The sequence below is a fragment of the Zeugodacus cucurbitae genome, chromosome 2 (assembly GCF_028554725.1).
Source record: "Zeugodacus cucurbitae isolate PBARC_wt_2022May chromosome 2, idZeuCucr1.2, whole genome shotgun sequence".
NCBI lineage: Eukaryota > Metazoa > Arthropoda > Insecta > Diptera > Tephritidae > Zeugodacus > Zeugodacus cucurbitae.
In genome coordinates this window covers 77,504,849-77,517,632 of record NC_071667.1, presented here as the reverse complement: position 1 = coordinate 77,517,632, position 12,784 = coordinate 77,504,849, and the positions used below count along the sequence as shown (strand labels likewise).

General features: G+C 33.6%; 2 protein-coding genes across 2 annotated transcripts; both read right to left on the bottom strand.

Annotated features, from left to right (window-relative positions):
* Position 1: 1 nt before the first annotated feature.
* Positions 2 to 5,274, bottom strand: LOC105218736 (uncharacterized). The gene is made up of 3 exons (XM_011194503.3): positions 4,849 to 5,274; positions 4,492 to 4,672; positions 2 to 995 (listed from the first exon to the last, which is right to left on the bottom strand). Exons 1-3 carry the CDS (start codon positions 4,997 to 4,999, stop codon positions 350 to 352), a joined length of 978 nt encoding a protein of 325 aa, XP_011192805.2. The 5' UTR covers positions 5,000 to 5,274; the 3' UTR covers positions 2 to 349.
* Positions 5,275 to 6,908: 1,634 nt separating this feature from the next.
* On the bottom strand, positions 6,909 to 12,560 carry LOC105218731 (protein polybromo-1). The gene is made up of 3 exons (XM_011194495.3): positions 11,496 to 12,560; positions 8,377 to 11,439; positions 6,909 to 8,305 (listed from the first exon to the last, which is right to left on the bottom strand). The coding sequence occupies exons 1-3, from the start codon at positions 12,460 to 12,462 to the stop codon at positions 7,350 to 7,352; spliced, it is 4,986 nt and encodes a 1,661-aa protein (XP_011192797.2). The 5' UTR covers positions 12,463 to 12,560; the 3' UTR covers positions 6,909 to 7,349.
* Between the last annotated feature and the right edge of the window lie 224 nt (positions 12,561 to 12,784).

The window sequence follows — 12,784 nt, the reverse complement described above, 5'->3', positions numbered from 1 at the left end:
ATTTGCGGGATTATACCCGAATACGAATAGTTAAACTTTATTTTTGCCAAATTTTTCATTCCAAAACGTGCGTAACGTATGTAGATATGTATGTAAATATGAGATATGTAATTTACATATAGACACATAGTATATGCATGTATAGCAGCACTTCAAAAGAGTAAGTACAGAAACTTTTCATATTTGTAATTATTATCTATTGTTCGAGTACTCATATAGCACCTATTTACTTAGCAAATATTGACATGATCATCTATGTGTAAATACATACATATGTGCTTATATGTATGCCATGTCCATACGTTTTGCTTTCAACATTGGTTTTATAAACAACAAAAATATATGTAATTTATTCCTTCTTCTTCTTCTTTTCTGGTGTCTCGCCATTATCTTCATCATCCTCATCATCATCCATGCCTTCACTATCATCTTCATCAGAGCTCGAGCTATCATTTCGTTCAATTTTACGTTTCTCAGCCTTTCTCTTGGAATTCTTCTCCACATACGCTTTCACTTTGTCTGGTTGTGGACTGTAGGCCCAATGTATCAGTTCGAGATGAATTTCTGTTGGCTCACCACTTTCAGCATCAAATAATTTCGACTCCTCAGCCTTAAGTTTCTCCAATAACTTCGCAATATTCCGATTGCGTATGATATCCCATGATGTCGAATCATCATCTTCGGGATACATGGTGCGTAAATGCTTGTAATTGCCCTTGGCTTTGGAACCGCCGTAGGCTTTGACGAATTCTGCTGCAAGCGCATCTTTCGCTTCGGGTAACTGTTCAATAACCGAATATGCGAGGTAGGCGCGATTATTTTTGATCAAATTCTCTGTTTCAAACTTTTCCAAGAAATCTTCTAGTATCTTGACACCTTCTTTAATGGATTGGATTTTATCTTCCTTTTTGGTGCCGGAAAGCACACGCTTTGAACTGCCAATTAAGCCTTTAATTGCCAATTTCTGATAATCGGGATCACGATCCGTAAGTATTCTGAAAATGTATGATGAAAGGTTATTAGTTAGAGATAGGAAATATTTTATTTGTTTAATAATAAAATTCTTATATTTTTTATACTCTCGGAACAAAAGTTGCTAAGAGAGTATTATAGTTTTGTTCACATAACGGTTGTTTGTAAGTCATAAAACTAAACGAGTTAGATATAGGGTTATATATGTATATCAAAATGATCAGGATGACGAGACGAGTCAAAATCCGAATGTCTGTCTGTCCGTCCGTCCGTCCGTGCAACGGATAACTTGAGTAAAAATTGAGATATCTTGATGAAACTTGGAACACATGTTCCTTGGCTTTCGAAAATGGGCAAAATCGGAGCACTGCCGCGCCCACAAAATGACGAAAACCGAAAACACAAAGTGTCATAACTAAGCCATAAATAAAGTTATAAAATTTGGAACAAAGAATCGAAAAGGGGCATATTTCGATGTAATTTTTTTGGGAAAGTGTGCGTGGCCCCGGCCCCAAATCGGTTATTTGTATATATCTCGCAAATCAATAAAGCTATATAAACCAAACATTCTGCAGTCGGCCACCCATACAAAGGTTAGGTTGAAAATTACTAAAAGTGCGTTAACTCACTAACGAAAAACGTCAGAAATACTAAATTAAATTAATCTTAATTTAATTTAGAGGAAATATTTTTCTTCTAATAGTGTAACTTCCCCTAGCTCTCATATACCTAATTATAGGATTTTCAAATTGAGTCAAATTGTGTATTCTTAATAAAAATATATCAATAAATTGTGAGAGTATAAAATGTTAGGTTACACCCGAACTTAGCCTTTCCTTACTTGTTTTACTTTCGCAATATGATATATTATACGATTTTTGAAGTTAGCCCCCAAAATCGAAATATTTCGATTATTTTAAAATATTTTTTTAAAATAATTATTATTAATAACAGGATAAACATAAATAGTTACTAAAAAAATCAAAAAATATGGAAAAAAAGAACAGAAAAAAGTCGATTTGCAGGCACACCTCACATTCTTATAATTTACGCAGCCGAACTTAATTATTTGCTAAAACTAAATTTAAAATGGCGCGTGATCTAATAATACTCAGTGATTGATGGTAGAAGAAATGTCTAAATATACGTGCTTATTATACTGCAAGATATTGCCAAAACATAGTCCAACGTGCTATACAGCATAACCGCAATTAGCATAAGCATATGCTGTTATTAACTTAGTATGCGCGAAGCTCTAACATAAGTTCATTCATATTTTAAGCTCTTAGCTCACACTCGTATTTATTATGCTGCAAATTGATTTGTATTCAAATATATTCACTTAGCTTCCCACACAGCTTCGGCCCTTATGGCTGTCGGCGTGTCAGGGCAATTACTAAATGTGCGCGCTATGACATCACACACAAGCGACCTTCAAGGCAAAAACACAAACGAGAGTATAAAAATAGCAGAAATACCAAAAGACTTAATAATAAGGAAATAATAAACACATTAACGGTTAATGCGCGCATATTGATAGACACACATACATACATTTGTACATATAAGCAAAGAATATTAACTCAATAGTGAAATTATAGTAGAATCGAAACTAAAACACTGCTTGAGTCATTAATTGTAGTGAATGGATGGTTGAACTTCCATATATATGTATATGTACTATGTATATTCTATGTATGCCACTGAATTTACTAAACTATGAACGTGTAAAAAAATAATGCAAATTATATTTATATGCCATTTCGATTCAGCACGTGATTTTCACAACATTTCACAGCTGTCATCATCTTCAGCACAGCAGCTAGTGTCCGAAATGCAATTACCAATCAGTTCGAGGAAGATTTGTGCGCATTTTCACAAAGTAAAAACACTCAAATTGAATTAATTCTATGCAGCCAACACTTAATATAAGCCTTTTAGATGACAAAGTCGGCCGTACTTGCATACTTCTGTACAAATATTTGCACTAGTCTATATTTGTTTCAATACAAAGTAGCGTACGAACGACATGGCGTGTACGTAATTTTTTATACGACACCCAATAGGAATGAATGTTTAATTAATTATCAATAATCAATAATATTGCTTTGAAACAAAAAACACTTTGATACAGTTTGCAACAATGGAAGAAGTAGTGGCATACGCCAATAGTAAATTAGACATTTAGTTGGGTTAGTTATGAAGTATAAGATAAACGTAACAAAAATGTGCATTTTGTATCTATCTTTAGAAAAGTCACATATATCAACGTCCATAATTGTGTATACGCTTATTAACCCTTGAGCATAATCATTCCCTTCCTTTAACCCTTTATAATATAACTTGTATTGTATGCGTAAGTATGTATGTATGTAAAAATATGTTACTTTGTGTTTTGGTTTACTACGAAGCTTTTAAGCTTAGTATTTTATATGTAATACAAAGTACATAACCCAGTAGAGAGGTACGGTGTATTAAGAATGAAATGGTAAAAAAAATAAAAATTCAACTTTAATAAAACAGAGAAAGACTATGCGCATGTGTCGTGTATGAAAAGTATTGAGTTTATACTAACGTGAAGTGCGAAATGTAAGAAATAAACTTCGTTTGAACAGTAAAAAGTTAAAGTTTAAATTTAAAGGAGATTTTTTTTAATAAAAAAATGAAGTTTCACCAAAACTTGATTCTTTTATTATAATATTAATTAATAATTTAATAATGTAAGCAAAGAACTTTGCAACAGCAATTTATTGGTGAAAAAACTGTTTGAAAAATCATTTGCCATTTGCAAAATCATCATTAAATTGAAAACATGTATTTGAGCCGAAAAAAATATTAAAAATGCATTTTATAAAGTATTTTTTCACATAAAGAATATGATAAAACAAGATAATTGCATGAAGAACATTAAAAATTAAAATTTTCGGTATTATTTATTTCTAAAAGTAATTTTTTTTATATATTTTTTAACTAACAACAATATGTCAACAATAATTTCGGAGATTTTTACGGTTACTATTTTTGTATTAAATTGATTTTAAATGAATTATAAGATAATAAGAAACAGTAAAGTTACGCATTGACCATTAATTTTAGCGTTGCAGTATAATTTCCTACAGGTATGCTTTGTTTTTATATTTATTGTGATGATCTCAGTAAGAGCGCTACACTGCGTTGTCAATAGCGTAAATTTGTTTGCGCTTATTTGTTTTCATTTCGTATGTACATACATACATACATACAAACAAAAAAATGCAGAAACGTATAAAATATGGATGTACGATTAAAGTGTCTGTATGTCAGAATTATTTGATCATTAACCAGATATTAACGATTCAAATCAATAAGGCTGTAATTAGAAACCTATTGTCTTTACATTTAAAATTCGCGGACTTAATACTTTTATACTTGAGTATACAAGTTTGTAGACCGATGCAATATGCGTGTGATGAATAAATATAATAACTACATATTTACCTATACATATATACATACATAAATGTATGTATTCTCTTTTACCTCAATGTGGCTTCCGCTGCTGCCTTGTCCTTAAAACCTAAGCCAGGTACTGTTTCGACTTTGTCCTCCTTGTCGGTTTTGGCATTTTTATTGGCCGCACCGCCGCCATTCTCCTCAAGCCACTTCTCGAAGACTCCAATTGCTGCATTGATATTCTTAACCTTCTCCTCTGCCTTGGTCACTGTAGCGATAACGAAATTTATTATTAAAATTAAAGAAATATATGTGCATATATACACAAATATATATTTACATTTATTTCAAAGAACTGTTTCAAATAAATATATATGCATATACACGTCAAATTATATGTATATACATATATATAATTTTTGTTTTTAGATTTTGTTAACTCACTCGTAAGGACTCGTTTTGCGCGGCCCAGTAATCCACGCACTGTCAGTTTCCGATACTGCATATCATGGCTTTCTAGCAATTGCAGAGTCTCCTCCGCCTTCTCCTTGTCCTTGAAACCGAACTTTGACTCACCATTTGCCGCGTCCGACATTTTTGTACAATATGTTACTTAGGTATTCCTACAGGTATACTCGTATGTATCTATGGTAGCTAAACCGCTACGTAATTATGTATTATATGTGTATAGATATAAAATTGTAAATATATTTTCCGAAATAGTCCAGCAAATATATTATTTAGTTATTTTATAGCGCATAAATTTTGAACTATGAATATAACACACTGAATCTAGATCTGGACGTCTATTTTCAGACCGTTCCACACGATACGCCAGGCACAACTAATAGTCAGTGAATGTCTAACGCATTAGTAGAACCTGAAAATATTTCAAATTGTCGAATTTTTGCGCTTGTGTAAGCTTTTGTGTCAGCGAGATTGCGAGTGAGCGCACAGCGCGGAGATGGTTGAAGTAGCTCTTCGGAACACCTCGTCCAGTACGGGTGACAAAACAACCCACTTGGCTACCTATATATGTATATAGCACATGGCTATGTATATACGAAGTTTTGTTTTGCATGTACATATGTATGTATATATTTATTGTCTCAGAAAATAGTAGAGTCAGCGGCAGAAGCCGGTTCTTTTGACAATTTTTAACGTTATTGCAATGTAGGTGAGCATGTGTGTTAATTTCAAAGAGCAATTTGCAGCAAACTTGAGTGGACCGAAGGTAATAAAAAAAGGCATATTAGATAAGCGCGGCAATATAAAACATGATGTCATAAAAACACGAAAAACTCTGTGTATATATAAAACACTGTGAAGAAAATGAAGAATCAAAACAGAAAGCTAATAATTAGGAATGAGTAAGTAAACAAAACAAATGCATACATACAAATTTAGATATGATTTTGATGATATTAAAGAAGTTAGTGCGCAATATGGTGATCCATTTTTTTTGTCAAATTGTTGGAAGCAATATCTTTTCCTCCACAGCTATCAATGTCAATAATAAATATTTCTTATAACCGTTGATTTTAAAGCCAGTCGAACAATAATTCACCTCTATCGTAACACCGCTTAAGGTTTTTAAAATTTGGAAAATTGTTTTTTTGTCTTATTAAATAACACAATGTGTTCAAAAATAATAAAATTGTATATAAATATTAAAAAAAAATTAAAAAAATAAAAATAAAACAATTAAAAAAAAATAAAAATAAAACAATTAGAAAAAATAAAAATAAAACAATTAAAAAAAAATAAAAATAAAACAATTAAAAAAAAAATAAAAATAAAACAATAAAAAAAAAATAAAAATAAAACAATTTAATTAAAAAAAAAAATAAAACAATTAAAAAAAAATAAAAATAAAACAATTAAAAAAAATAAAAATAAAACAATAAAAAAAAAATAAAAATAAAACAATTAAAAAAAAATTAAAAATAAAACAATTAAAAGAAAATAAAAATAAAACAATTTAAAATAAAAATAAAACAATTAAAAAAAATAATAAAAATAAAACAATTAAAAAAAAATAAAAATAAAACAATTAAAAAATAAAAAATAAAAATAAAACAATTTAAAAAAAAAATAAAACAATTTAAAAAAAAATAAAACAATTAAAAAAAAATAAAACAATTAGAAAAATAAAACAATTAAAAAAAAATAAAAATAAAACAATTAAAAAAAAATAAAACAATTAAAAAAAAATAAAACAATTAAAAAAAAAATAAAACAATTAAAAAAAAAATAAAACAATTAAAAAAATAAAAATAAAACAATTAAAAAAAAATAAAACAATTAAAAACAAATAAAACAATTAAAAAAAATAAAACAATTAAAAAAAAATAAAACAATTAAAAAAAAAATAAAAATAAAACAATTTAAAAAAAATGTAAAAATACCCTTGATTTTAGCCTCTGAAACCTAAATAACCCCTTCAGAAACACAAAATAAATTTTCCTTTACCATAGTTATATATTTCATTGTCGCATATTGATCATTATTGAATAAGTAAAATACGATATTTGCACATATGTATACACTACATATTTACTAATGTGGAAATATCAATAATAGTAAATGAATTAATGTTTTAAAAGTAACAAATTGTCAATATGAAAGTATAATAGGTAAAAACCATGTCAATTTTGTATATATAGTATAAGTAAATGTTTAGGAATTCGGTAGTAACCATTATATCTGTATATAAAAAATGTGAATATGTATGTCAAATAACGATCTGTTGAAAAAAAACTGTTGTTTGTATTTTTCGCTAAACGCAAATGAAAATAGCTCGTAATACAAAAAATGTATTTTAGCAGTTTCTTAACCACATGCATACATTATTATATATGTACGAGGCCAAATTACAATATTATTATTAATTAAAATATGTGTTCCATATGATAATGGTGTTTTTATGGTCAAAAATAATATACTTAGTAGCAACTACGTTTAATTTGTAGTGCATCGTCCATCATGAAATTGCGCAAATGACATAGTGCTGTCACAACATCGTCAGTAGTATTTCCCTCAGCATATTTGCCCAACCAATTGGCAGGCAATGCGGTACCCGGCTTAATGGACACATTGGCCGGAGTTGCCGTCTTCACTGCACTCTTCCACGTAGGCTTCTGTGGTGAGTTTGATGTGTTTTGCAAATTCTCAATGTATTTAATATATGCCTCGGAATGCAGTACGCGTTGAGGCCTCGGTGGCACTGTTACAAACATTGGCTCTGGCGGTGGTCCCAAAACCTGCATTGGATACTGTGACACAGCACCATTCTCAACCCCATTGCCACTGGCACCACGTGGTGACATAACCGAATGTGATGTCACTTGATGTGATTGTGTATTTAGCTGCATGACTTGTGTAGTTTTTTGATTTTTTCTTGGTACAAAATTTTTGCTGCGTTCATTTGGTAGTAGAATTTTACCGCCTTTATTTAAATGTACCTCACGTACATGTTTAATGAGACGCGACAGTGACGGAAATGCCTGCATATTCTTCTTCATGCGAATGCAATTGCGCCATAAGCAAGTGAATTCAGTATCGTTGCCTTGCATTGCGGTGCGTTGAATGTGACCGATGCCATCTTGTATGCAATGCTCCATACAGTCGACAGCATCTTCAAATTGATAATCGCATTTATCCCAGAGGCATTCAAATATATGACCATTCTGCTGATCGTTCGGTCCGGGGCTACCGCTTGCAGCACCACCAGCACAATTTAAACTTTCATCTATTTCACGGCGTGCAGCTGACTCCTCATTTAAGCGGCAAGCACGATCTTCCCAACTCTGTTTGACACTTGCCGGCAAATTCTTCCATTCCGTGCCCACCATACGTGAAATATCGCCAAATGAAGCATCTGGATTACTCTGGCTAATACCTAATATAAAATTGGAAATTTAACTGATTTTTGCATAAACTGTTAATTTGAGTTATGCCACATGTACTCACCTTTGCGCACCTCACTGGAATAAAGTATATAACCGGTAAGGCTCTTTTTAGTTGTTTTGTTTTTGACTTTCGACGATATCGGTGTAGACGATACAGAAGGTGCAGGCGATGATATTGCTGCTATATCCGAATTGACTGACGGTGGATTACCGTCTAGCGAGTCCTCAAGCAAAGCCAAATTTTCCTGGGCTTCAGCACCTTTTACATCTTTAATTGGCTTGATAGGAGTTTTAAAATGGAATATCTCATCCTGTGTCACTGCCGAACTATGTTGGAATTTACGTAGGCCGCCAGGTGTGTTGAGTTTACGTAATGACTTCCTTAATTCGTCGTAAACAGACTCACAAATGTAGACATCGCACTCTGGTATCTCAGTCGGACGACTACTTATGTAATCGGTATATTCCAAAACAGCACAGCGTCCAACAATGGCAATTAATGGGCTAACATCCTCAACGGTCGATAGTAAAAGTTCTTGGCGATAAAATTGTTTGTTTGATGGCGATACTATCTCGCTGGGCGTCAAGAGCCAGGGTCCTTTAAAATATGATTTAGTACCGTTTTCCCATATTTGATGAATTTGTGCAATCGACTGTTTGCCACTTTGCGTAGCCACATATACGAAATCGCCGATTTTAACCGCGCCACTGCAAATCGTGTTAAATTGCTGATAGTAAACGCTGTTCGGCTCTGCATTTATCGGTGGTGCATCGCATACAACGTTCGGCTTTTCCTTCTCCACTAATGCTTCTTGTAATTTAAGCTCTTCCAATTCGCCTTTATGTTTCTCAATGCGTTCTTTAAATACCGACATAACTCTGCGTAGTTCTAAAGGCTCCTCTCTGGCAACAAAACGTACGGGATCGTTTTCGCGTACGAAAGGCCAAATTTTGAATTTTTTGAAACAACGTGCACGACCGTTATACCGTGATTCACACACAAATACATCCTTATCTGCGTAGCCTTCTGGACGCATTTTAATATAATCTTTAATGTGCATTATATAACACTTGCCAAGCACCTTGTCCATCGGTATTGTCTGAGACACGCTGCTCTTAAACACCTCCATTTCGAGAAATTTACGCGTTGTCACATGATACGTTTCGTGTGGACGTAAGAACACCGAACCGTGCATCCACTTCACATTATCTGATGTTGTCCAAAGGCGTTCAATGTATGCAATGCTGGGTATTTTATTCTCTGGCAGCTGAAAGTAGACAAAATCTCCAGGCGAAAATACTTTCTGATTGATGGTCATACTTTCGCCTTGCATTGCAGCAGTATCCAAATCGTCTTTGTCCTCCTGGTCTTGATCTTCTTGCGCGACTTTCTGTTGACGCATTATCTCCACCTCCGCAGCTAAATTCTGTGCCGTGTAGAGTAGCGCTGGTGAGCTGAAGGTATCTTTGCACAATTCATCACGCTTTTTTATGAAGAACATCTGGAGTTCAATTGAATCCTGGAATACGTCAGAATCCGTACGGGATAAACGTCGTGCTCTTTCGAGACATGAAAAGATATCTTCTTGAAAAATATCTAAACGCTTATAGGTCAGTTTATCCAAACGTCGTTTTATTAAATCTAATGAAATTCCACGAATTTTACTCATTTTACCGGTGCCATCTGTAAGTTCATCATATTCTGGGACCTCAGCTAAGGAGTCCGAATAGCATCGTCCAGCCTCATCTTGGTGATTGTACAACTGGGTAAACAAGCTGAGTAACACTTCTTGTACAGCCAGTGATACATCTGGTGTAGAAGATTGTTCATTTCGTAAGCTCTGTTTCAACTGGAGTGTCAATTGCTGTAATACAAGCGCATCTTTGTATATCTGTGAGTCTGGCTCATTGTACTTGCAAGCATTCTCAAGCATCAATAAAAAGTCAGCTGCCAACTCATCTACGCTCTCGTAAGTGCCTTGTTTTAGTTTTTGCGCAATACGCTCCATATCGATTGGTTCCTTTATAATATCATAGTAATCCGGGTACTCACCCTTAGATGGCAGCTTGGTGAATATTAAAGACAATTGTCGCTTTCCTTTCGGTTCTTGATATTCCCTTATATTCTCATAAAACTGCCACAATTTATCAACAACAACAGTTTTTCTGCGTCCACTGGGTTTGCCCAATTTCTGTGGCGGCTTCTTAATGTCCGCTAAGCCAGGGAATTCTCTTAGTTTCTCATTCAATGCTCGCTCTAAATTATTCGCATCTTCATATATTGTGGAGCCCTCTTCATTATATTGTCTACAATTGGAAAACATGAGGCGGTAATCCGCCACTACATCTTCCACTGTGGCATATTTGTCACAACGTATGTTATGTTCAATTGTGTTCATATCAATGGGATTTTGTATAATGTCATAGTAGTCGGGGTAAACTTTCCTGGGTGGTTTCTCCATAAACAATTCAATGGGCCTGCGATTTCCAAGCGTGAAGTCAACCAAATACTTTTGTATGCTTAAGATTTTTTTCTTTATAACAGCATTTATTGGAATCCTACTGGCCTTTGGTGAATTACTGAGTGGTGTATTGGGCGCACTTGTGTTATTAGAATTGATACGTGGGCGGCCTTTCTTCTTCTCGCGTGGTGTGTCACGATTGCTTATCAATGTATCCTCCGCGTCTCCATCAATATCACCGTCATCATCCATATCGCTAGTTTCCGGTTCAAGCGACTCTTCAACTAACTTAGTATTCATGATTTTTAACATCTTTACTGCATCCTTGTGCGTACGATGGGATGGTGGAAAGGCTTTCTTTGCATTATCTAACATAAGACAGAGATCAGCCGTAAGATCGCTAATATTAGCGTAATCTCCTTTCTTTAGTTTAGTATGTATTTGACACATCGATATAGGGCGTTTGATGAGTTCAAAGTACTCGGGATGAAAACGACGTACTGGTAGTTTCCATAATGATGTACCCAACGGGGGACCTGTTGCGCCAGGATGTTCCGAAGAACCGGGCGCATTATATAAATGATCAAAAAGTGCCCACATGGGTCCTTCACCTTTTTTGCTTGTTTCTTCGTCATCAGAACTATCAACTTCTTCCTTCATAGCTGAAATAAAATAAAATATATTTTTTGATTGATTAACATAATAGTTTAAAGCTTACCAGAAATTGCTGCACTTGATAATGTTTTTACGCGACGTGATGGTTTGATTTTACCACTCTCAATTTCCATACGCCTTTGTGTAAAAAGACGTTTTAAAGTTTTTGCATCCTTATAGATTTGTGAACCGGGTTCATTAAATTGACAAGCATTCTTTGTCATTTGTAAAAGATCGCGTTCCATTTCTACAAGACTCGAATATGCATTCATTTGAATTTTAGTAGCTATTAATCTTAAATCTATTGGATGTTCAATAACATCGTAATAATCGGGATACATTTTTTTAGACGGTAGTAAAAGGAACATCCGATGAAGAGGTCGATCACCCATGGTCGGATCCCCAGCGTTCATGACTACGGCAAAAAGCTCTTCGTAGGGATTCACATCATCATCAAGACGTGTAGATTCGTTATCAACTTCGATTGAACCATTGTTACTGGTGGAACCAGTCAAACGTCTGGGATTCCGGGAGAGACGTTTTGTTCTAGGTTCTTCTTCTACAATACCATTGGAATCCAATATTCTATGTTTACTAACAAGTATATACTGCCAAAGTGCTTGCGCATCCTGATGCTCAACTGTGTCCGGCTTGTAGAATGCCTTAGCATTCTTCACCAAAAGTTCGAAATCTTGCATCAAATCATCTATATCGTCATATGAATCTGTTTTCAATTTCTGTTGAATTTTAAGTAAATCAATAGGATTGGTAACTATATCGTAATAAGAGGGCTCCTGCCGTCTTTTTGGCGCACGTATAAATGTGTCGCACAGTGATGCGCCATCTTCTTTTTTAATGCTTCGTATTGAATCGTACAGCTGCTGGCACAATTCACTTGGGTCTGGCCGGCGTTTTTTACGTACTGAAGTTTGTAGAACTGGCGATTGCTCCGGTGTAGAATCATCCATTTGTAAAGGATCCTCATCCTGCTTACTGGATATCGAACTAGCACGTCTTTTACGGCTCATCATCTTTTAAATTTATTGAAATTTAACACGAAATCACACCAAACATGTAATACACAAGTCAATTTATAAATGATTTTCTTGCATTTTATAGTGTTGCCACATGAAAGAAACCTTGCTTTATATAAAAAGTTACCATATTTTTCCAAGCAATTATAATAAACTTAATTATAAATTCAAAGAAATAAATTAATTAATTAAAGCAGCTACAAATAAACTAATAATAAAATTATTGTTTACAAAATAACTTTTTGATATTCATTTTTTTTTTAATATGGGCTAATACGAAATTTATTGGTTCATAAGGATCTAAATTTTCTATAAAATT